General features: G+C 43.9%; 1 protein-coding gene across 4 annotated transcripts in view; it reads right to left on the minus strand.

Moving 5' to 3' along the window:
- Positions 1-21895, minus strand: part of plxna1a (plexin A1a) — a 165582-nt gene extending 143687 nt beyond the window's left edge. For all 4 annotated transcript variants that reach the window (XM_031566759.2, XM_031566757.2, XM_031566758.2 and 1 more), the window contains exons 1-2: positions 21634-21895; positions 3546-4915 (exon numbers count right to left, since the gene is read on the minus strand). In XM_031566759.2, the coding sequence (XP_031422619.1) occupies positions 3546-4745 (1200 nt within the window). In that variant the 5' untranslated portion in view covers positions 4746-4915; positions 21634-21895. The remainder of the gene's footprint in view (positions 1-3545; positions 4916-21633) is intronic.
- Between the last annotated feature and the right edge of the window lie 2393 nt (positions 21896-24288).

Raw genomic sequence — 24288 nt, forward strand, 5'->3', positions numbered from 1 at the left:
TACGTTACGGCCAAGCTGTCGTCTCCTCTTCCATCTCCTGAAAAGTTTCCTGACAAATAGCATGTCAACATCCTCTGATACTGTGAAGTACTGCCACACAGCCGACGTGTTGAATTACGTTGTCGGTAGGAAAACTGTATGATCAGGGAAAGTGTATTAAAACCGGATGTCGTCACTTTAAGCCGGTCTCTGGTTGGATAAAGCTTTTCAGCAGAAATGGACAAGGACCTTTACTTTTTACTTGAGAAGTTGTGTTGATCGCCTGGCATGCAAACGATTCTTTAAATTATTATTATTTTTGTGAAGTTATACGGCTTATGTGAATAAAGCTATCTACACAACTTTTCATATGTCTACATTGACTCGTTTAGTTGTTCATGTGGTACACGTAGGTCTTAACTGAAGCTAACGCTTAGACCAACAATCCATTGGAACACATAGTAGCTAGCTAGCCTCGCTGCTAATAAGTCTAACGTTAGCATGCTGATATGAATAGACCCATTATAGTCAGGTGGCTTAATGCTCAATTGACTTGTTAACCGAACTTTTACGAAGTCATACAACTAAACACACAAGTGACTTGTTAACCGAACTTTTACGAAGCTATATGACCAAACACAAAGCACTGTTAATTCCGCTATAGCTAGCCAGGTCAATTAGCTCGCCTAAGATACTGCAATTTAAGCTAACCAATTACCTCATTTCCCCCAAAACCCATCGATTACATGTGTTTGTGATGTGTAAGATATATCCTTAATCAGTCATTCAAGTTATTAACGTTTATTTACCGCTAGCGATTACACGACACAAGGGTAATTCAATCGCTATTAATGTTGAACTTGAACTTCAACAACGTCACACAATATTAAAAGTCAGGCATCGGCATGGTTCCTACAGAATAAATCAAAGGTCCTTGTCCATTTCTGCTGAAAAGCTTTATCCAACCAGAGACCGGCTTAAAGTGACGACATCCGGTTTTAATACACTTTCCCTGATCATACAGTTTTCCTACCGACAACGTTGTTGGCGCTCATAGTAACCAAAACATTTGCTTCGCGTGCGCATAATTTGAACGTCACTTTATCGGCCAGGTACATCGGCAGAAATTTTCATATCTGCAGATGCCGATAATTAAGTTTTGAAGCTTTTATCTGCAGATACCGATGTCGTGCCGATATTATCGTGCATCCCTAATATATATATATATGTATATATATATATAAATAATATGACGTTAGATGCATAATCTATGAGAAACATCAGTGGCTCTGTGAGTTTGTTTGATAGCCTATAATATGATACATATATATATATATATATATATATATATATATATATATATATAATATGATGGTAGATGCCAGCAACCTTAAGAAGGGTAAGAAGACTGGGGGGGGGGGGGGACTATGACAAAATATGTTTGTCGACATCATTTTTTTCTGTGACTAAGACGACACAATGACAAGACGGCACCAACGTCATTAAACACTAACTGTGACTATATCAACATGCATGTTGGCAAAAAAATAGATTAATGTAGCTTAAAAAAGAAAAAGAAAATCTCTATTTTCATTGACAAAAAAGAGGAGACAAAATATTGATTGGAAGGCATAAGTACCAGTTTCATATATACTATGTCTGTGAACATTGCATTAACCTTACAACTATTTTACAGGGAGCTAACACTAAATTCTTGACAACAACAGTTGGGGGAAATAAACGAGCTGATATTTGGTAAATATTTGTATAATGACGAAAGGGAAGCCATGTGGACATAATATAGCTGGTAAGAACCACACACCTCAAGCGGGACATTAAGGTTCACAACAAAGAAATTGAGGTAACATTAAGGTGATGTCCTGGTGGTAACGTTAAGTTAAGGTACATTATGCCAACTAGTAAGGTGCTGGTGTTACTTTGTATACACTGTGTTTTTATAGCCAAATCAAAGTGGCTAACAGGCTAGCACATTTTTGTGAAGGAGCTGAAAATGAGTAGCAAAGGTCATGTAGGATTGGGTATAGACATAACGTCAGATTGGCTAGCATCTCTTAACAATGGGACATTGCTTATGTTAGACGGCTTTCATATATATTTTTCTACTGAGAAAAAGTAGAAGCCTAAAAGCCATGTTATGCAGACTATTCAGATCAGCCGTGGTAACAGTGCTGTTGGTGTTTGCAAGTATGTGGTTTCAGCAAGTCTATTTAAAAAAAGTCTAAAATGTCAACAGTTTGCATTGACTAAGATAAGACTAAAATACGCATGATTTTCTTTGACTAAGATACGACTTCAAATACGCATGATTTTCTTTAACTAAGATAAAACTAAAATGCCCAGTAAAGCAAAACTTGAAAAAAAACAGCAAGAGGTTGACTAAAAAATTATAAAACACTTGACATTTGACACAGGACAAAGACTAAATAAAGAAAAAGGCGACAAAATTTTAATCCACGGGGAACCAGGTTGGAGTCAGGCCTGAGGTCATTACCCAAAGCCACTCTCCATGTCACCCTCTCTCTATTATCCGCTCGATAAAAAGGCTAGACACACACACTAATAAAAGAAGGGTAAAACGACTTCTCTTCACTGGGGCAGTTTTTGCTGATGTTGACAAATAAACGATTTATAGGATTTATCTCATCTCATAGTGCCATGCTACGACTGAGGCTGTCATTTACAACATAGGTAAGCAAGAAATGCAAGAAATATGGTTTCACATTGACCTAGCAAGCAACAATAAACTATGCACTTCTATAGGTCATTTTTGTCTTAGAATGCTTGAAAATGTGTGTTGTAGTCTTCAGTTTTACATCTTTAGTTTCACGATGAGCAGGACAGTCTGACCGTTTTTGATTGCATTAAATTAGACTTAAGTGGTGTCAAGCACAATCGTGCTGCCAAGTTGCAGTTGCAGCCTAGACTATGGATGGGTAGGATTATCTATTCATGTTGAATTTAGCTGCCCACCCTACATCCAAATACCCACCCAAGGATGACATCCTGGTAACTCAAACTGATCTGAGGAGTCAATCTTTTGTCAACCTAGGTGTACATTATATAGGCTACATTATACTTGCGCTTGTAACATAGACTGTTATTGAAACATGCGCTTGTAACATAGATTGTTATTGAAACGTGCGCCAGTTTAGATTTTGTCCGGTAAAATTAATTCTTTCCGGACACTGAGCCAGCAAAAACAAAATCCTAGCGGAAACCCTGCTCCGCCGTACAGCAGAACTGCATGACCAGCCAAAAAGGTAAATCCTTTGCCTATGTTAATATTCTCAGGCTAACAAGTAAACAGAATTAAAAAGGCCCTGTGAAAACAACTATATTTAATTGTGTGACTACCAGATTACCAATTATGAAACACAATTTGAAATCCTGACTTGAATTGTGTTTTTTTTCCCACAAAGCAGTGATAGATTAATTAGTGGAAGAAGAAAATACCAGAATACTGTTATTCTGCAATAATTTTCACATTTCATATAGCATTACTGTAATATGTCCATCATAACCACCAAAAAAGAACTCTGACTTACTGAATTGATGCAGGTCAGCTCCTTGTTGAGGAGCCAGGGGAGGGACAGTTTCCCCTCTCCCTTGTAGCATGACTGGATCCTCTCCTTGATCTTCTCCTTGATCTTCCGCAGGGTAAACAGACAGAGAACTGACTCCTTGGGTGGCTTGGCCCGGTTCTTTTGGCCCTGAGCAAAGACTGTGAAGAGGACCTCCTCTCGCTCAGAGATCCCCAGTGATCGAGCTAGACGAGTCCCTGGCCGACTGAGATAGGCGTCCTGCACCAAACGGTACTCCACGCCATCCTTTGTGCAGCCAATTGGGAACTCCACATAGGAGTAGAACTTTGGATCGTCCACACAGAGTCGCACAATTTTGGAAGTGAAGAACTGCTCGCCACTGGCGTCTGGCGAGGTGAGCTGGGTGTCCAGCTGAAGGGTGAGATAGTAGATGAACTGCTCACTGCTGAAGCTGTAGACGTAGTAGATGTCAAAGGTGGGGAACTTGGAGAGGGTGTCTGACGGGATCTTGAGCTGCGAGGACACAAACTCGTCCTGGTACACAAAGCTGAACATGTCCGCATTCTCCTCGTTGGCCATCAGCTTGCGGCTGGAGAGCGTGGGGAAGTACTCGGACTTGCCCTCGATGGGAGTGCCAACAAACAGCTTCCCTGTGCTCCCTCCCCCCTCGTAGCCGTTGATGACTACCCCAGACATGGTGCCGGCCTCGGACACGCTGGAGAGGTAGTGCTCCTTGCGGTGGTGCGGTTCGCCCAGCTTGAAAAGGTCGTCCAGCCGCAAGAACTGGCAGATGCCCTGCGAGGTGCTGCCGCAGGCTATGAGGCGGTTCTGTCCGTAGTCCAGCAGCAGCAGCTTGTTGACGTTGTTGGTCTGCACCAGCTCATGGGGGCAGGACTGAACCCCGGGGGGCGGGTAGCACTTCTCATTGTCCACCACGGGGCCGGTCATGTGGCTGCGGAGCTGGGTCAGGTTGCTGGAGAGCTTGTAGATCCAGTTGACGGCTCCCACATACACCTCGCCTGTCTTGTTGTGGACCACCAGGTGAGTGAGGCCTCCCTCGGGAGGAGCGAAGGACTGGAAGGCGTACGGAGGGGCCTCTGCCGCCCCGGCGATGAAGAGGAAGAGCAGGATGAGGAGACAGCCTCGGAGGAGTGGGGCGCTGTGGCCCGGCCGTCTCCCGCACGGCCACATGTTTAGCACCATGGGGCGATCTGGTCCAAAGCCGCACTGTGCACCAACACTTTGAAAATGGGACAACTGCAGGGACACCAAAAGTCTCGAATGCACCTTACTGAGCCAGTGTCCTCTAAGCTCTTTCCCAGAATGCCTCTGCGTCCTCTATAACATCATCTGCAGTGACGTGACCACCAGCCCTGCAAAAACACAGGAGGAAAAAAATACATCATGAGACTGGCAGAGAAAGTGGAACATTCCCGTATTGATTTTGCCAAGTCTTTAAAAGCCCTCCCAAACTCAGGGAGAAAAACAAGTCATAATACATAAACATTAATATCTTACAATGGGGCCGTAGGGGGAATCCTATACAACATTTAATGAGCGTGTCAGGCAGGCTGACAGCACTCTGTGCTCAGCCCCCGAGTCTCCCTAAAACACTGGGCTAGCGGACCTCAGCGTGCCCTTAAATATTTCACACTCTCTGCAGTAGCATCTGAAGCGGTGGAGCACTGGAGACAGGAGGACAGAGATGGCTGGAGGGGGAGAATGGGAGCACAACACAATAGCAGCAGACTACCTCATCGTTTCACCTTGCAGAGCGCTATCATTTCAAAAAGATGCAATGCAAAGCCATGTTCGTCACGGAGTATCAGCGCTCAGAAATGACTGCAGACAGCATGTTTGTTTCACCTGAATTTGGCATCATCCCTGCATTTCCAAGCGATGAGACCAGCTTAAAATCCCTCGGATACTTTCTGAATAATAAATCCTGGCATTGGTCAGATGACATTCATGTGAGGAGATTTTGGTCGGGTCCCCCGAGCTGCCCTGGTTTTGCCCTCTCTGAGCTCAGGCACACACACACACACACACACACTTTGAGTAACAGTGGCTCTGTCATCCGCCCGGCAGCCATGATTATCTGTTAGATGAACTTAGTGTTCTCGGGCCCATCACAACAATGGCACCAGTGTGTGGGAGGCAGCATTTATCTCCTCACACACAGGCCACAAGTGCCAGGACAGACCCCAGCCTTTTCCTTGGTCGACCACCACAGGGTAGGCCTCTTGCTCTCTCTGTTTATGCGTGTTTGTGTGTGGTGTGGTGTGGTGTGGTGTGGTGTGGTGTGGTGTGGTGTGTGTGTGTGTGTGTGTGTGTGTGTGTGTGTGTTAACAAGTGTGACAACATGAATCAGAACAACAGCAGAAAAGCTGACAGACTGGCTGGTACATAGGAAACAAAAGCAGCACATAAGTAAAACAAAATCTGGTTCAAGTAATCTGAACACTTTGTCACAATCACCAATAGGTTGCTGGGAGGCTTACAGAGGGAGAAGCTGTTTTGCAATTCCCAACAGTAATAACAGATTACGACTATAAATACTTCGACACAATGGTGCATTTACTGTGAATTTGCATTTAATAGTGCTTGACCCGTAATTTCATTTTAAACACACACACATACAAATCTGTCAATGCCTTGACTTATCTAGGACAAAAACATGCTGATGAAGAGCTTAAAGTTTGACTAAAGGTGTGTTTGGGAGCTGTTTGTTCGAATGTTTATGGACTAAAATAAACCTTAACAAAAATAGCTCAACTGAAGCAGCCCTTCTGCCACGGCCATTTTGAATAAGAGACGGGGAGGCTGCAGAGAAGAAGGCAAAAAAGTGCCTTTCTTGTCGTTTGACAATGTGGAAGGAGATTACAAGCACTGAACAAAGATCAATTGATATGGAATAAACAAATGAGCCTGAATAACTTAATTCAAAATCATAACTCGGAGCAAAATGAAACCTCTGCCAGAGGTGTACACACTAGCAAAGGTGTGGAATAAATAAATCAAATAATGCCTGGGCATGACAGCTTTTTTGGGCAGCTGAAGCTGGCTCCTCAGATAATGGCCCTAGGGCCACAGTCCCTGACTTGATTTATTGCTTGGGGCGTATCAATTATAACACTGCCACAGAAAAAAAGCAGTGCACCTGACTTAGGCAAATGTACACAGGCGTTTGGAATGGCTGTCACGTCAGTGGGCTGTGTGCTGGAGGCCAGGTCCCCCATCAGGCCCACAGGGAGACCCAGGGGGAGCTGAGCAGTAGGCCTCCACTCTCCTGATACACAAGTGCCCACACACATACTTAATGCAAGAGCCTCACACACACACACACACTTGCGCGCACACACACACACACACACACACACACACACACACACACACACACACACACACACACACACACACACACACACACACACACACACACACACACACACACACACACACACACACACTCAGCATTGCGGACGATGCCTTAGTGGCACAGAGCTCTTAATGTGCTTACCATCTACACTAACGTCCAGAATTTCTCCACTAAAAATGTTGGTTTGGATGGAAATGACTTTCCTTTTTTTAATGCAGCTAATGTAATGTCATTGTATACAATAGAACCAAGTATAGAACCAAGTATAGAACAATGCAATATGCAACTTAGAGTCCATAGTATGTACATTTTAGTTTGATACATTCAAAAAGCAGATTTTAATGCAGATTTGCTTTTCCACAGGCGTGTGTAAACCAGGCTCACTGAACAGTCAAGGAAGCATTCCAAAGATATTCCTTTCTGTGGTTTCACACTGAGCCTCTTCCTTTAACCAATAGGAAACTCAAACTTCGCCTCCACCAAACAGGGGGCTGGGTGAAGACGTGGGGTGGACTGAAAATCTTTGATATCAAATATCTAGCTAGCACTAATTTGATTAGCAGGTCTTCAGTATTGTAGCCTTAAAGGCGCAGTCTATGATTCTGGCAAAAGGTTGTTGATATTTGAGTTCAATACCCAATCAAATTACACCCCTCCTGAAGCAATGTGTTGATTGGCTGGGAATGTTTATGTCTCAGTGCGAGCCACTATGTTTATTTACCCTTTACAGAGCCAGGGCTGTGTACGAACACTGGGTTTTTTTTGTAGCACAAACAGACAGCTAGAGGACCGTGAGGAGCAATTCGCTCAAACAAAAAGTTAAGTGACAAAAAATCCAATCCCTGTATGGGATTAGAATCGTTTTAATGAAACAGGACTTTTATGAGGAAAAGAGAAAATTGAGTTTTTTGTGTTTGGATAAGTGTTAACCTGAAGTGCATACTTCCAGTCCTTTAGGAATTAATCTCACCTATGTATAAACATTACAACAAGTTTAATTGACAAGAAATGTACAGAGTTCACCAGAAAATGTAATCATGCCGAGCACTTTAGATGGCACAAGTTCCTATGGACAAAATGAATGCATAAACTGATTGGTAAATGGAGAACATAATTGACTTTTGGAAGTTTAGTTTAGAACAATCTGGGGCATTACCAACTGCATGCACTCATTACCAACTGCATGCACTCATCCGTAAATTAACACACCAGAGCGACAACAATATCGGATGATGTGTGGTTTCATATTAAGACACGTCAGCTGTAGTTTGTCGACAGAGTACAGGCCCGAGACGACTTCGTTACCCAAATGATTTGTGGGAAATGGGATCCAATTCCACTCTGTTGAAAAGATAATAACCTAACGACGCAGGTTTGTTTCTGTCAAATGGCTGCCTGAGTGATTTTCGGTCTAAATGGCAGATGAAAGTGCCCGAGTGATGAGCGTGGTGTACAGTGGAACGAGCCTCACTTCGGGCACGACTGACTAACATGAGGCGAAAAGAAGTTCTCCCAGAAGAAGGAGAGAAACAAAAAGCTGACGGAGACAAAGAGGGCTTAAAAATTGCAAAAATGCAGTTTCTGCAATTTCGGGGCTTAGACAACATTGTACATATCGAGGAATGACAAAAGCGAAGAAATTATTATTTGAGTTGTACCAATATAAAAATGACAATAAGTGCTTAAGCAACAGCAACTGCTTAGTTGAGGACTGAAAAATGGGAATGTCTTCACACTCCATCAGACCCCCTTCCTTTTCAAGTCTTCAGCAGTATTTAAAACACACTCCATCAGACCCCCTTCCTTTTCAAGTCTTCAGCAGTATTTAAAAGCACAGCCCAAAAGAAGAGCTTCACCTCTGTTATTACTAGCGTAGCGACCTCCAGGAGTTGAAGGCGTTGGGCTATGGGTGGTGGGTAAACAGGATGATACTCAAGGACTCCTATCTGAAGCTGGGTGTTGTTGGGGCACTATGATTTGGCCCTGCTGTGGGCTAAGATGAGGTCATACAGCAGGGCATCAGCTTGCTGTTATGGTGCGTCTGAGCCAAGACTTGGGAACAGTGTTCACCATTGATCCAGGCATTTAGTGCATGTGACACTAACCTCTCAGACAGCTGCCTCTTAACACCCCCACCCCTTAGGAAAAAAGACGTGCTGCAGATTTATTGCAAAACAACAGCCTTTACCACATTAGTTTTAACATGTGTTTACTACAAAAACACTGGTTAACTGATTCATTCAACTTCCTTTCAGTTTTTATAATCAGCCTGATTTGGATCTCTGGATCCCCAGATGTGTAGAAAGTCAATTGCCAAACAAATGGCACTAGTCTATTACTGATGCAAATCCTGTCACATTCCCATTCAGATCAATCAATATGGCCAGAGCATATGATCGCAGACCACACTGAACCACTCAGGTGCAACAAGCCTCAATACCTGCGGGGGAGCCCTACCCATAAACCAACAACTCACACATACCCTATTCCCCCATTTGCTCTTATGCTGTAAAGGTGTCGTGGAGGAATGAGAGCAAAATGGTAAAGTTGAACCGTTAATCAATCCCCTGGCTACCCTGTAACATTAACACTAATCTTCTGCCACGGCCCCAGTGACCAGTCGTGACATTGCTGGTGGTGACGTATATGACGATGCAGTGATATTGCGACAGAATCAAATAAATGTTTAGAAGAAGAAAGAAAACTGTCTCAACAGACGTAATGCAGCTGAATTAGTGCCATGTTGCTAACTAACTAGCTACTGTCTCAGGTTGGGTCTTCACAACAAGGTGGATTTGCTTGAATTATACGTCATATTGCATGTCTTACACTTCTTGAATTATACCTCATATTGCATGTTTTACACTTCTTGAATTTTACGTCATATTGCATGTTTTACACTTCTTGAATTTTACGTCATATTGCATGTTTTACACTTCTTGAACTATACTTCATATTGCATGTTTTACACTTCTTGAATTATACGTCATATTGCATGTTTTATACTTGTTGCGGAGGTTTGCCCTTTGTAGTATTCTATAATACACAGTCAAGTGGGAATCCACGACACCAAAGACTTCACCGCTATGGAAGACTGATGGGAATGAAAATTTGTTATCTATTCCGTTTTTGTTTTTATCTAATATACACAACGGTTTTGTACATGAAGGGGGTTAAAGACACAACAATGCAATCAAGCTGCTTCTCTGGGCATGCTAAAAGATCCGTGTCCATTACCTCATTCCTGTCTGTGCTTAATAGGTCCCACAGAGCTAATAAAGGCATTTTAGCTGCACCAAGTCCAAGCACAAGTAATGACAAAAAGGTCATCTTGTGGGACTTATTTCCACTTGCAAATACCCAAAGTATGTCAGTATTTCAGTGAGTGAGCGGGCAAAAGAGTGTGAGTGTGTGTGTGTGTGTGTGTGTGTGTGTGTGTGTGTGTGTGTAAGTGAGTGAGGGAGTGAGAAAAAGAGACAAAAAACAGGGGAGGAGCGGAATGGATCGAGCAGAACTGGCAGAGATAACTGACACATTTTTTTACAACAATTGCAACTGAGCTATTACAGAGCCATCTCCTATTATCTTCTGAAACACTGCCTGCCCTGTCTCCCCTGAATAGCACAAAAGCTGTGGATGTAGCCGTAGTGTTTTGTGGACTGCAGAAAAAAAACTGAGTGGAACTCCAAATCCCATTACACATGTGGCTTAGCTCTTCCTGTTTCCTGCTTTCCAGGGTTTGTCCCAGAACACAGACTCTCTTAATCACATCATTAAGAAGTAAAGGATCCTTTTTGTGTGCATGTATGTTTGTGTGAGTCACCATAACAATCCCAACTCATCACATAAACATTGAACTCATACACAAGTTCAATGTCCTCCTCTAAACACACAGCCACACACAAAAGGTTAACGCTGCAGAGATGGAGTCTACCTCCTGAACTGGCAGTGTGTGGGAGTTCAGTGGCAGGCAGGATGGCACACATGAAGGACAGGCTTGAACAGAGCTGAGCAGAAGTGACACAGGTTCTGCTGCCAACAGCATGCTGGCAGGCCAGACGGGCAACAGTTAGTCCGTGCATTTGTCAGAGTGCTAAATGGAGGTGGTTCTATTCTAAACCTGAAAGTATCTTTAGATGAATATTAAGGTTTGAACTAAACGCAAATGTGAGGATGGAACCAGCTAGGCAAAAGCTGACTGTTCCGAAAACACACACATATGCACATACACACATACACACACACACACATACACAAACACACATACACACACACACACATACACAAACACACATACACACATACGCACACCCACAACAACATTCAGCACGACCCACTGGACTTCTTTTAAATATATTTGCTTTGTAAAGAGATCAGAAGTCTCTGTGCTTCTGTGAAAAAAATCAATCATGTGAGAGTTTAAGCACACTGTGTCATGTCATTGCCTGACCTTTCCAATTGAATATTTCAGTTCCTGCCCAATGCGTTTGTGCTAACACAATTACACCAAGCTAATGAACAGAGCAGCGAGATAAAGTGCCTCTGAATGGCTGCTTCTGCTCCGCATCTCAATCTCCTTTAAAGGCGACATTTGCATCTTTAATAGAAATGAAATTCCTCATTAAATGTTCAGACAAGGAGTGAATTACTGGCAGTTAATAAAGAAAATGGGGAAGAAAAAAAACAGTTAAATGTTAAGTATTTGACCTTTTCCTGGTGGCATTGACACTGCGTCCTTCCACTGAGCAAGATAGTCCCTTTCAGCATTACAGGACTCAGTGGCCAGCGGCTAAATTCAGGCAAAACAACGACATTAGATTAGCATAGGTGCCGTTTTGGACTTGAGGGCTTCTCATGGTCAGTCTAGTACCAAATGGGTCTCTGGCGGTCCTTCACACAAACACAAATCATGATTCTGACCAGTTTGTCCTTTCTGGACCCTCCATCTCGCTGGACTGGCTGAGGCCGAGCACTCTGGGGCATCCCACCGGAGGGTTTGGGGTTACGGGGCGGGGTGGGGCAGGAGGGGGAACGTGTCGGAGCCCTACACATGGCGTCTCAGCACGTGATCCACTGGAAAACTGGAAGCGGCTGCGGATGTGGTCCTGATGTGGTCCTGATGTGGTCCTGATTAGCAGCGGGCCAAAAGGGGCTGAGGTATTCCAGCTATTCCCTGCCGTGGCCGTGGGGAATTGGGTTTAGTATGACCTTCTGGCGTGCCACTCTTTATATGAGCAAATAAAACTGGGAGCTGCTGACAGCGTGCAGCAGCTTTCATTTGGGGTCCTTGCTTTGAGTGCTAATCATATCCAAAGCATATTACCTCAATATGTCGGTGTCTTACCCCTTCAGCTACTGGGTTAGGTCAACCAAGCTGAGGGGAACTCTGATACTTAGACTGCATCAGGAAGGTCCCGACCTCAGGTCACTTTCAGAAGCAGAAGCAGCTGGCTTCACAGAAAGACCTCCTGTCTATCTTCATTCCGAAGGTTAAACTTTTAGACGCTTTACCCCATGGCCACTCTGTGACACTCAACACAGCTTATAACGTGGATGTTCAAATGCACACAACTGCTGACCATTAGCATGCACACGCATGAAGTGGAACTGATGTTGTGTGTGATTGAATCCACCATATGAGGGCCATGGCACATGGCATCACTCACACAAGGTTCAAGGCTGGGGAATGACAATGGGGGGGGGGTGCCATTTTGTAGCCATCATGTGTGCACCACTGCTTCTGGGGCCTCTGTGAGTGTCCTGCAGGTGATAATGAACGAGTGACAACCCAAGGTCTAATTGCAAGACATTAAAACTGATCTCAGGAAGGTCAGCTCACCCAGCGTGAGCGACCATTATGAAACTAGCAAATAAACGTCAGCTTGTGATGAGGCTCTGCTTGGCACGCTGATGTATTCAAGGAATAGCGTTATATGTTATCAAACTAAACAGGATGCTAGCAATGACTGAGTGACAGGCAGACTATAAAACTCATAAACTGACAGAGACTGGAATAATGAATGGTGTTGATGCTTGTTTACATTCATCCTGACTTTATAAGAGACGGTGGAGGGGAATGGTGTTGTTTATTGCCTTTGCTGAGTTATGGCAGAAAGCCCCCTTGTTTTACAGTCAGTATTTGAAAAGCTAATTCTTGCTCTCTTTAGACTTAACACAAACCTTCTGTTTCATCACCCATGGGAAACCATGGGGGAAACAGCCTTTTGGGTTCCCCTGGAATAAACTGTAGATGTTAGCCATTGTTCCATATTCCCCGTTTTCTCTTCCTCCTGAGTCCATGAATTGACTCGTCCCCAGACAAACAAGGACTTAACAGGAAAAGATAAGAATAGCTGGGGACCATTAAATTCCAAGGTTGGTTTTGGAAAAATACATTATATACACAGTCAGACACAAGCAAACACACACACACACACACACACACAAACACACACACAAACAGAGAGTGAAATAATTACAGCTGAAATGTGCATAGAACCATAAACACTTGCACTCACTCTAAATCGCTCAGCGTTAATACAAATAACATTCAGTCAGCCTCAAGCGTTCGCACACACACTCGCTCGCTCTATCTGGTGTGCAATCACTCAGGTAGACTGGAGCACTTGACAAACACACGCACGCAGTCCGATAAGGGCCAGCAGCATTGTCCCTTGGGCTCCTTGGGCTCTGTTGACTGTCCATTCAGGCATTCCCCCGGCCAGCGCACGAGAGGGGTCAGAGGAGCATGAGAACTGGGGCGGGGAGAGAGGACTTGGCCAGGCCACTGCTGGAGAGACCTCTTCAACAGCCGCGGTTCAAATGTCCTTCTCTTATCGTGGCATGTGTTGGCGGAGGCGGCACACAGAGCCGTGCCTATCAGCAGCGGCGCGGCGGCATGCCCAACTGGAGAGGATCACACTTGCAATTATGCAGCGCGCTCAGTCACTGGGACAGATGCGACTGTGACCGCAGCCGCTGTTGCACTCCTTCACTCGTAGACACGCATGCACACGGTCAAACATCTGTCAGCGGGACAAAGAAATAAAGCCCCCCATTAACCCCCTCGTCAGTCCCTCTCCTCCCTTCCTCTTTCACAACACACACACACACACACACACGCACACACACACAGTGAACTGGGGTGGGAGGCCCGCCTTACAAAGAGGGATCTGTATATCACACAGGCCGAGAAGCCCAGCAGCATGACTGTCTACTCCAAAATTGCCCGGCAGTATTCAACGGCGCTTTCAGAGCTAGAGCATCTGTCCTGCTCCGCAGAAGCCCGACGACCAGCCTGACAGCTGTGTGTGTTGTGTCGGCCAAGGTACAGTTCACTGCTATACATCAAAGTAATGAGACACTTCAGTCCTGAAACCGACAAACACAGCATATTAGTAGTGCTCTTCAGCCGCCGCTAGGCCCTCACTTAAAGGCTCCCCGAAATGCATTTGCAGTTCCGTGACAAATACCACCCCAGGCGCAGGCACACACAAACACACAACGGCACCGCGTGGGGCTGGGTCAGCCACATGTGTAAAGTGAATGCCATCAGGAGAGGAATGCAACCTGTGACCTCTTGCTCATGACCCATGACGAGAGAAGCGCCCTCATTGGTCTGGCAGAATAATCATTTCCAGAGCGCTCCACTGCGGGCGTGAGGGAGGGAGGGAGGGGGGGAGGAGGCCAGAGTGAGGGGGTTGGGGATGGGGAGGGGGAGGGGGAGCGGGAGGGGGCGGGGGTAAAGAAGGGGGAGCTGGTCTTCAGAGCCTGCTGGGCAGCGTCTGCACAAGCCGGCTCTGCTAAAGGAATCACCATACTGATGATGTTCCACAGAACAAACCATGTTCCGTACCTGTGTGAAACAGGCACCAGGGAGAGTGGAGGAGGGTGGGGGAGGGGGTTTTACAGGCCTATAAAAGAGGGGGAAGACAGCAGTTTCCACACCGTTCAGCACAAGAGGCAAATGTGCAAGGCTTTAGCCTTCTTTGTTGTGGGGTGTTGTTTGTGAAGGCAGTAAACTGAACGAACTACAACATATCAACAGTTTAAGTTTTAAAAGATCTCCTTGAGCAATTATCTCGAGTGAACCATAAATACCGATATTTACACATGCATTTCTGCTTACATGCTGTAACATCAAGAGATTTTAGGTGAGGCTGTAAGAACTGTTTAATTAACTCCTGAATGTGCTGTGTCTGGGCCACACAAAAATACATCTGGACAGGGATGTAGATTTCAAAGCCTTTCCAATTCCACAAGTTCTCAGCACTCTTCACTTCAAATAAGCACGGCGTAACACAACAGGACCATACCAAACGCTCTGCCATTCATCAGTGGCTGCCTGCTGAGCTCAGGGTCACGAGGCCAACGTGGGGTGGCAGAATGCGCCATGTCACCTCCAACACCTCATCACTTCACTCTCCTGCACACGGACAGAAACTCTGTGTCAAGTGTTGTTCTTCTTGCAACACCAGCAGCTCAGCACAACACACTGGACCCAGAAGAAAGAAGATAAAACTCAGTGCCAGAATCCATTCAGAGGAGAATTCTTTCAACCGAGTGAATCGAAGACCACATTTCCCCAGTCCGTTAGTCTTCAAATTAGTACTGATTAGCAAAAAAGCTGCTCTTTTTTTTTCCTTGACTACAGCCTTGTCAGATATGTCAAATCAATATGTCAGTCTGGACAGCCCCGTTAAAATGAACATGGAAAGAGATTTGTCATTTCCCAAGAAACCCATTTTTTGGACCCAGGACCAAAACACAGTGCAGGATATTCTACTAACAGACGTGCCGCAGACTATGGAGCGATGCAAAGCATCTCTGTTCTCTTTCTGCAGCAAGCAGTGGTATCAGCGCATCCCTCCCACTGAGAGATCAATACTCCTATTCAGATCTTTTAATGGGGTATTAATTAGGAGATTACAGCACAACAGTCTTGAGCCTCTGCTCTGCTCTGCTCCATGCATACCCACACACTGTGTGGAGGCCTCAAGGAACCTGCAAACTCACATCAGCACCGCGTGTCAGGATTCACTTCTTAACGGGCTTGGACCTGAGCAGCATTCGTAATTACTATCAGCCTAGTACATCAAGTGGATCTGTTACACATCATATCTGAAGTGAAGGTGTGTCAATATGATTTAAGACAATTAATAGGATTTAAGAAAAATAGTTTCCATAACCTATTATTTAAGGAGGCCCACTGGTTGGTCAAGGCTGGCCTTCAGAGTATGCCACACAAGGCCACAGACAGGCTTTAGTGCCCCCCCTGTGTAAAATGATCAGTTATGCATCATTGTCATTCAAGAAACAATCAGCACCATTGCGTCCCCAATTCCTCATTCCAAGTGCTAGGAACAATGGGAAGGCTGCTGTAGTGTGGCCAGTGCCTGTGCATCATACTCTAGAGTAGGACCTCTACTCCTATAGTTTACTGGTGTAGTATCACTGGGACCTCTACTCCTATAGTTTACTGGTGTAGTATCACTGGGACCTCTACTCCTATAGTTTACTGGTGTAGTATCACTGGGACCTCTACTCCTATAGTTTACTGGTGCAGTATCACTGCTGTGGCCAGTGCCTGTGCATCATACTCTAGAGTAGGACCCCCTCGGCTTAGAATTGATAGAATCACAAAACTGCAACCCTCAACTGTAAAATGTTAACATCGCCTTTCTATCTGCTGAAATAAGTACATAAAGTTAAAATGTCTACAAAAATACCCCAAAAAGTCAGTCCAGTCCAGTCCAGTCAGCTCTCATTTTCAGCGGATCATTAAAAGGCTATGGCTAATGAAGAGTAATGAATGATGATTGGTTTAACGTAGGCTACAATTTCTAGGATTTCTAAGGGGTATCTAGAATAACGCTATGGCCAGATCACAATGCAGGTCACACTTTGCTTTCTTGTCTCTTCAGTATGTATGCATATCAGGTCATTGACACCGGTAGTAGTAAATTGTTGTTTTCAACAGTCAGTCAACACAAATCCTTGATTGTTGGTTGGACAAACATCCTCATGGGTGGCAGCAAGAATAAATAGAACATAAACAGGCCTACATGCACAGTGCGCAGAATAAATCACATTGCTATTTAAGAAGGCACTAGTTTTAAGCTGATGGATAGCATTTATGGCAGTAGAGCTGTGCACCAACCCAGGCAACTTGTTTAACCAGTGGAATGTGCAATGCTTGTTACTCGAAAATTGCCGATGATCAATTTTCCATTATCAGAAAAGTATGTGTGTGGGGGGTGGCTTAGCCCTGTAACAATACATGTCTAGTGACGTCCCTGACTCTAAAGTCCACCAGGGGACAGACACCTGAAGTCCCAGCAACTTGGTCATGGACGACTAATGACAGGATCTCTACCCTCTACACTCTAAGGCAGCACATAGAGAGCGCCTCAAACCTTTGTTCCACATCGTTGGCCCCCGGGGCCCGGCGCATCTCTATTAGTCTTACTTACAATCACAGTCTATGCTTATGCATTATTAAAGGAGCCTCAGTGCACAGACCAGAGCAGTCTCAAGACCTGCTCCAAACATACCCTCTGAAGAGGCTCAAAAGACTCGTAATGAAAGATACCGCATAGTAGCAGCTTATTATGAACTTCTGTTTATGATAGTGTTTCAATCATAAACACACAGATAAACAAAAGGCAGAAGCCACTCAGTGAAGCAGGTAGCTGTATAAGCAGATAGAGGAACACTAAAGCGTTCTGAATGCTGGAGACTATAGGCACACAGCGGAGTTCATGACAGAACACAGAGCCTGCAGAAACACAAAGCACAAACGCACCAAGCAGACGCCCGAGAGCAGCCTCTATCTGCCGCTCTTCTCATTAGGAGCCCCACTGCCTGAAGGGAGGCTTCCTTGGCTAGTCTCAGCTGAGATCCCTAAATAAACAGTCTTCAAAAAGAATTTAGGGGAAAGGGAAATAGTGTTAACCTAGGAATCCGTCGAGTGAATCTGGCTGCGCCATTCTCACAGACTCAGTCTCGCTCACAAAAGATTGGCAACACATGAACACATGCGCGCGCACGCACACACACACTCACACACACACAATGCTGCCAGTGGCTGGTTGTAAAAGAAGAGCTCAGACAGCAGATGGCTGATAGCATTGATCTGGATCCTTGCACTGATAAGGGCAGCACGATACGCTGCTGTAGAAAGCGAGAGCTGGCCAGATGCGAGGCTTATATCCTGTACTTGAAACCTGCAAAAAGTTACACAGACAATTGGCTGTTTTCCTCATAATGAGCTCTGCTAATGCTAGTGAAGCAGAAGAGATCCTGCATCTGCTGTTTACAGAGGACAACATCCAAGACACAGGGCAGGCCCCTCAGACAGGACGTGAAAGTCAAGATGTTGCATTCAGACTTTCCTACAGGTATTTATACATGAGGCTGAAGGTCACAAAGACACATTTCATGGGGCAGTTATCAAGACAAGTCACAGAATGAAAAACAAACTGCCTGCAAGGCCAGCAGGCTGCGTTTATGGAGTTATCACACCACCTCAAGGTTACTGAGCAGCCTCTTAATCAGCAAGTCTGACTAAATGTTCTGCCTTCCCTGTCTCCGTATAAAAATACACTTAAAAGAAGCATTGACATTTTGACATACACTCAAACTCGTAAAGAATCCTTTTATCAGGACTTAATCAGTGGGATATTTCACATTTTTGCCAAGGCCGTTGCCCAGGTGAGTCAACAATTAATTGGCTAAGCTGACAGGAGACACTGAAGCATTACTCAGCAGGTGTGCTTCACCACGCAAAGGTGGAGAGAAAGTGGCTTTGACTTTAGCCAAGTATAAAAGTCTTTCTTTTCTTCTAAAGATAATGGGGAAATGAGTGAGTGAGTGAGGGATGGAGAGAGAGAGAGAGAGAAAGAGAGAGAGAGAGAGAGAGAGAGAGAGAGAGTAGAGACAGTGAAACCAATGCCAGATCTTTATGAGAGAAGATGACAAAGCAGACGCCCGAATGCCACAGCGAGGAAGAGGTAGGTCTTCCTCTATGACTGGTCCTGATAATATCTGCATATTTTGTCCTTTAGACAAGCCCAAGCGTCATCTTCAATATCACTTGCTTTGGTTTTCCGGTCCATTTTCTATCGGCATTTCACAGATCAACATACTCCAATGTGCTCTCTCTCTTCTACGTGCACTACTACAATAGGTCTGATGGCACAGCAGTGTCCTACTTGCAAGCCAAAGCAAAGAGAACTATAATACTGCTAACACTAAATGTTTGTATCCACACTTGATGAGGAAAGAGTCATTAAACAAGCTGAAATCCCATCACAACGAAGACAAAATGTTCAGTTCTGATCAACAGAAAACCTAAGATTTTTTTTAACTGTTGATCAATTAGCAAAACAGCAACAGTTAAGAGAATGCCACAATAACTGACACTGGCACTGTTGTCATAATGACGATCATGTTTGCCAATAGGGTGGCTGGACTTTTTATTTATCCGTTCAAACAGCAATCCCTCGGGGTCTGAAACACCAAATAGCGCTATAATTATGGTGATTACTGATAGTTATTCAAATACAACGATATGAGGTCCAACGGCTTGTCTCTGCCAGTGTTCCGGGGCTGTCTTTCCACACAAGGCTCCGTTCGCAGCAGCCTACCGCCGTATCACCACAGAGGCGAGGGAGTATGTGTATCAAGTCATGTAATTCCCTGGGTATTGTACACCTTCCAGAACTGATCAGCTTTGAGTGAATACGAAGTGACAAGAGAATAAGCGTTGTCGATAACTAGCAGTTAAAGCGTTACAATGAAATGAAAACAGTCAAAATGTGATTATTAACCACTTCTGGAATAGCTACAGCATGTGTTAATGGTTTATACATTGAGCAAACAAGCATACTGTGAAACTACAGGAGTAGTGCGTTGCCTGAAAAATACTGTAACAACAGCACTGAGCGCGGGAACCCTGCATAGTTCTAGCCTGCTGGCATCATCACCTCTCCATGTGGAGCACAGAACGTTAAAACATGTAATCCCACAATCAGTCCAGGACGAGAAGATACTGTAGGTTGAGCTCATTAAATATGAACTGTGACAAGTACATTACGCACGGGACACATCAAGCCTAGATAAACGTAACCTATATGTACTGTACTAGATGGTTAGCCTATTATGTAGACGTGTGTGCACTGTAGGCTACTGATACAAGCAATCAGTTACCCTATATTAATTTAGGTCGACATAGTATAACATATTAAGACATTTCATTCGTTGTCTGTTGCTTTCTACTTTAACTCCCCCTGTGAACCTTAGAGAGTCACGAAAGCAATTTCCATAAATGATTATGACTGACCATAGAACTTCTGGACTGTGAGGAAGTGCAAAAGCAGAAAAAACACCAGAGAATCCTACCGCGAACGTGTCTAAATGCAAGTCTGCCTGTGGTTAAATAATGGTAACAATAATGAGCATAACTTATTGCGCAATGAAATGTTATTTAGCAGAATAGTATTATCAATTTCTAATACTAACCGACAATGTCTCATGTTAACAATAAAATAATAAGTTATGATTATATAAGTAGTCCTACTGTTTCTATAACATAGGCTTATAGATATATCGTGTTTGTATTATTGCAGTATGGATCGACAAGTAAGAATGTAATGAATGAGAGGAGTCAGTCCGACGGACACCGTTAAACGAGGCTGTGATAGGTTGACTAGGTAGAGTACTGTAATGTAAATAAAAACAATGTAACTACGAAACTAAATATGACCAAATGCGTAAGACTGTTGAAATAAAGTATCCATCACATTGAAAACCTAAACTCCAAAGCCGGGAGCTGTCAATGAAAGCATTGTCAGGTAGCTACACTGACCGGAGAATTAAGCACTACGTCTTTATGTAAAGACGACACAATGATTGTACAACGACAAAAAAACATACTACTTAAAGCAGATACAACACAACCAGTTGTTTCAAATAGGCTACCCCTACCCTTAATAAAGAGTTATATATTTTTCTGTTTTCTTCTCCAACACGTTCCGGTCAAAGGCTACCATATCAAATCTGGACAGAAAATATTGGTGGATAAGATGTGCATTATTTGGAGATGAGTTATCAAGCCTACGCGCTGTCAAATGTATTTCCCAACCCATGCCAGACCAAAACGCACAATACTGCCTTTTCGACTGTCGGTGAAAGACACACATCATTTTTATTACACTCTAATAAATGCAGCTTGAGCAAAAATCAGGCTGAACCAAAGGGTAGCATACCCTACGCGAAATCCATTGAGGATGTCGTTTAATCACTGTACGGTCAGTTCTATTTAAAACGTCTGTGTATCATTCACGCAGTTACTGCCTGTTACTTAGTTTGACAATTAATAGAGCTGTAATGTTACCAAGTTACCCGCGTAAAAATTGACCCCCAAGAGTAAAATCACAAAATGAAGGACTCCCAAAAATGCTAATTTTTGTTTGTTTGCTTTTTTCAAGAAGAATAGATCCCTAACAACCCATGGTTCCTTCCAAACCGAAACGTAACGCCATGCCATCAGGATAACCACATGAGCGATCAGGGAAGAAAACACTGTGAGACACTGATGGAATAGGAATTGGCTACGGTAAGGAGGGGGGGAATACGTGAAACAAACATTCCAAACTAATCGTGCAGGTTTCCAAAAGTGAACTTGTTTCAAGGAGAGTGCTCTCTACTTACGTTCTGTCGCGATCATCAGTTTTGTTATCCTTGCCATGCTTTAAGTCTAAAACTCGCACACATTTCACTGCAGCTGTGGCGTTTCAGTGAACTCGTTGGCGGCTCCGCGCTTACTTTCGAGTCTGAGGTCTCCCGTGCGCATGAATGGAGTGGAATGCGGATTGAGCTCCCAGTGGCAACGCAGCCTCGTTCTGAGGACAGAGGATGTGCTGCGAGAATACACTTTTCCCTTTGGCATGTAGGCGGCGACGTGGCGCAGGATTGAAGAGCCTGTAGTCTCTATGCGCGACCAAGGCTCAACTCTGCTGAAAGGGCGATGACACATCAAAACATGTCGGCAGGGTCTTCCGATGCTGCGTACGTCGTAATTCCTGCTGCTACATCACGTAAGATATCACAGGGGGGAAAAAACAAATGTGTAATTGCCCGTAAATTCAGGTAATTTGACAAATTTAAGCAGTAATCACTTCAACAATATTCTAACTCTTAACATCAGAAACTACATAATCCATAATCTATGTACGCATAAACAACAAGAACACCATTCTTCTGTAAACATACCATGAAAGACCCTGAGATTCAAAGGTACTCCCAATTCAACAACACTAGTGAGGTTGGGTTTGTTAATCTCATCACAGATTTCTCCAGACTGCAGCTTGGTCCTCTGGCACAAACTCTCAGTTTTTGTACAAGCCAAGCAACTGCTGACTTGGGACATAGTATAAACAAGTTTTGGGAAATAGACATGCTTATGAGCCAATGTGTGTGATCTGATTTTACCCATTTAATACCATGAGGACAAGCTGTTCAATGTAATGTACTAGTATCACAGAAAAAAGACCAGTAAGTCCAATATAATGACCCAGTTTTAGAACAGAGCTCCTGAGATCAGCAGTACTGACCAATTTGTAATCTAGTTTGATGTCCAAGTCCAAATCAGAATTATAACCTTAATATAAAAGTCATAAATTATACAACAACAGCATATATAAGATATAAGAAGATATAACTGAGGAATTTGCAGTGGGTTATGTCAGGCAGAATCAGACAAGCTCCTGCCCCATTTAAAGACTATAGTGAGCCAAGGTCTGTCCGGTCACTTGTACTGATCCACACAATCCTAGCAGCCTGGCCACACAAGCCAGTGTGTGGAGGACCGACGCCAACATTTCTGCTAATAACCCATCTGCAGATTACCAGCAATTGTAGGACGTGCACTTTCTGTTCAACAACTGTGTTTCCCATTTTATCACATGTGCATATATTAGCATACGATTTATTAACATTTTAATACTGATACAGACAGAAATGATAATTTAAATAAGATGAAGATGACAGATAGAAACAAAGTAAATTAAAATAACTAGAATGAGAAATAAATAGATAAAAGACAACACAAATGACAAAGTCACAATAATGTGTGTAGAAAGAAAGGTTGTAAGGTAACACTGAAAAGTGTCAGGGTTGGGGGAAGACCTGTTCCTTGACATGGAGGCAACAAGAGCAAATGCACTATTACTTTTGCCTTTGAAGTGAAAATGTGGAGTTCAGTGGATCAGATGAGAGATTTGGATGGAGGTGGAGAAAAGGTGGAGGAGACCAGTGGTATGATTAGGTGGTAACCTGTTAAAGACTTCAAATGTATAGGTAATCCTTCAAATCATTTCCATATTAGACAAAATATAGAATAATGTAAAACTGAAACTGTTCACCTCACTGGGTTTGATTTGTTGGAGCAAATGAGGGATTTTAAACTAACACAAATTAAGTTCCATTCTGAATGGTAATGAACTGAACTTGAACAGAACTGCAGCGGACCTTTAGTCACTGTTAAGTTTCTCCATGTGTATGTAAAAGTGCATGTCACCCTGCTACAGACTGGAATAGATGAGCCACAGAGGTGCAGTCGGTATGAAGGGGTTGAACAGTATATGAACCGAATGCGCTGGGTTTCTTTGCAGTTATTGCTTTGATTACAACACTCACTCAGATTTCTTCCTTTGGTTCATAGGCCTCTTGGATGACATTAAACACAGTGTAAGGGAGTGCAGTGCCACTTGAGAGCCACCAGGATTTAGGTGCTGGTCTTGAGCCTAGCTGTGAGTTTTAGCGAGACTGTAGACCTTTCACCTGCATGTCCGAGCACCTTTACCAGAGTGTCTGCAACGGAGTCCATCTGAAGCCCCCATTCTCCTGAGCTCTCAGGAGCTGTTTGATCTGACCAAGTGCACCCGTGCTCAAGTGTGGACTGGGCTGCTCCTGATCAAAGCCTGCCCCCAGGCCAGAGGAGTCGAGAATCAGATAGAGACAATACGAATGTTCAATGCCACTCTGGGCTTCTACAGGTCAGTGACAGAGAAGTTACTATAGAAGAGAGGTGTCTCACAAACATATCCAAAAATAGTCCTAGAACATTACTTTCTACTAATTTCATTGATAATTCTTGCCTGTCTGTTTGTTTTTCACAATGTATGCACCTTTTTGTTTTTACTTTGGTCGGCTATCTGCCATTTTCTTATAAATTGTGTCTCAAAAGGCTCTCAACTGTAGCTGGTACTGTCAGAGTGAAGGCTTTCTGACAGTAAATAAATCATATTTCATTTAGTGTGCAGTCCAGGCCTAAACTGAGAAGTCTGCAATGTGAACCACACAATG

This window comes from Clupea harengus, chromosome 4 (genome assembly GCF_900700415.2).
Source record: "Clupea harengus chromosome 4, Ch_v2.0.2, whole genome shotgun sequence".
NCBI classification, from domain to species: domain Eukaryota; kingdom Metazoa; phylum Chordata; class Actinopteri; order Clupeiformes; family Clupeidae; genus Clupea; species Clupea harengus.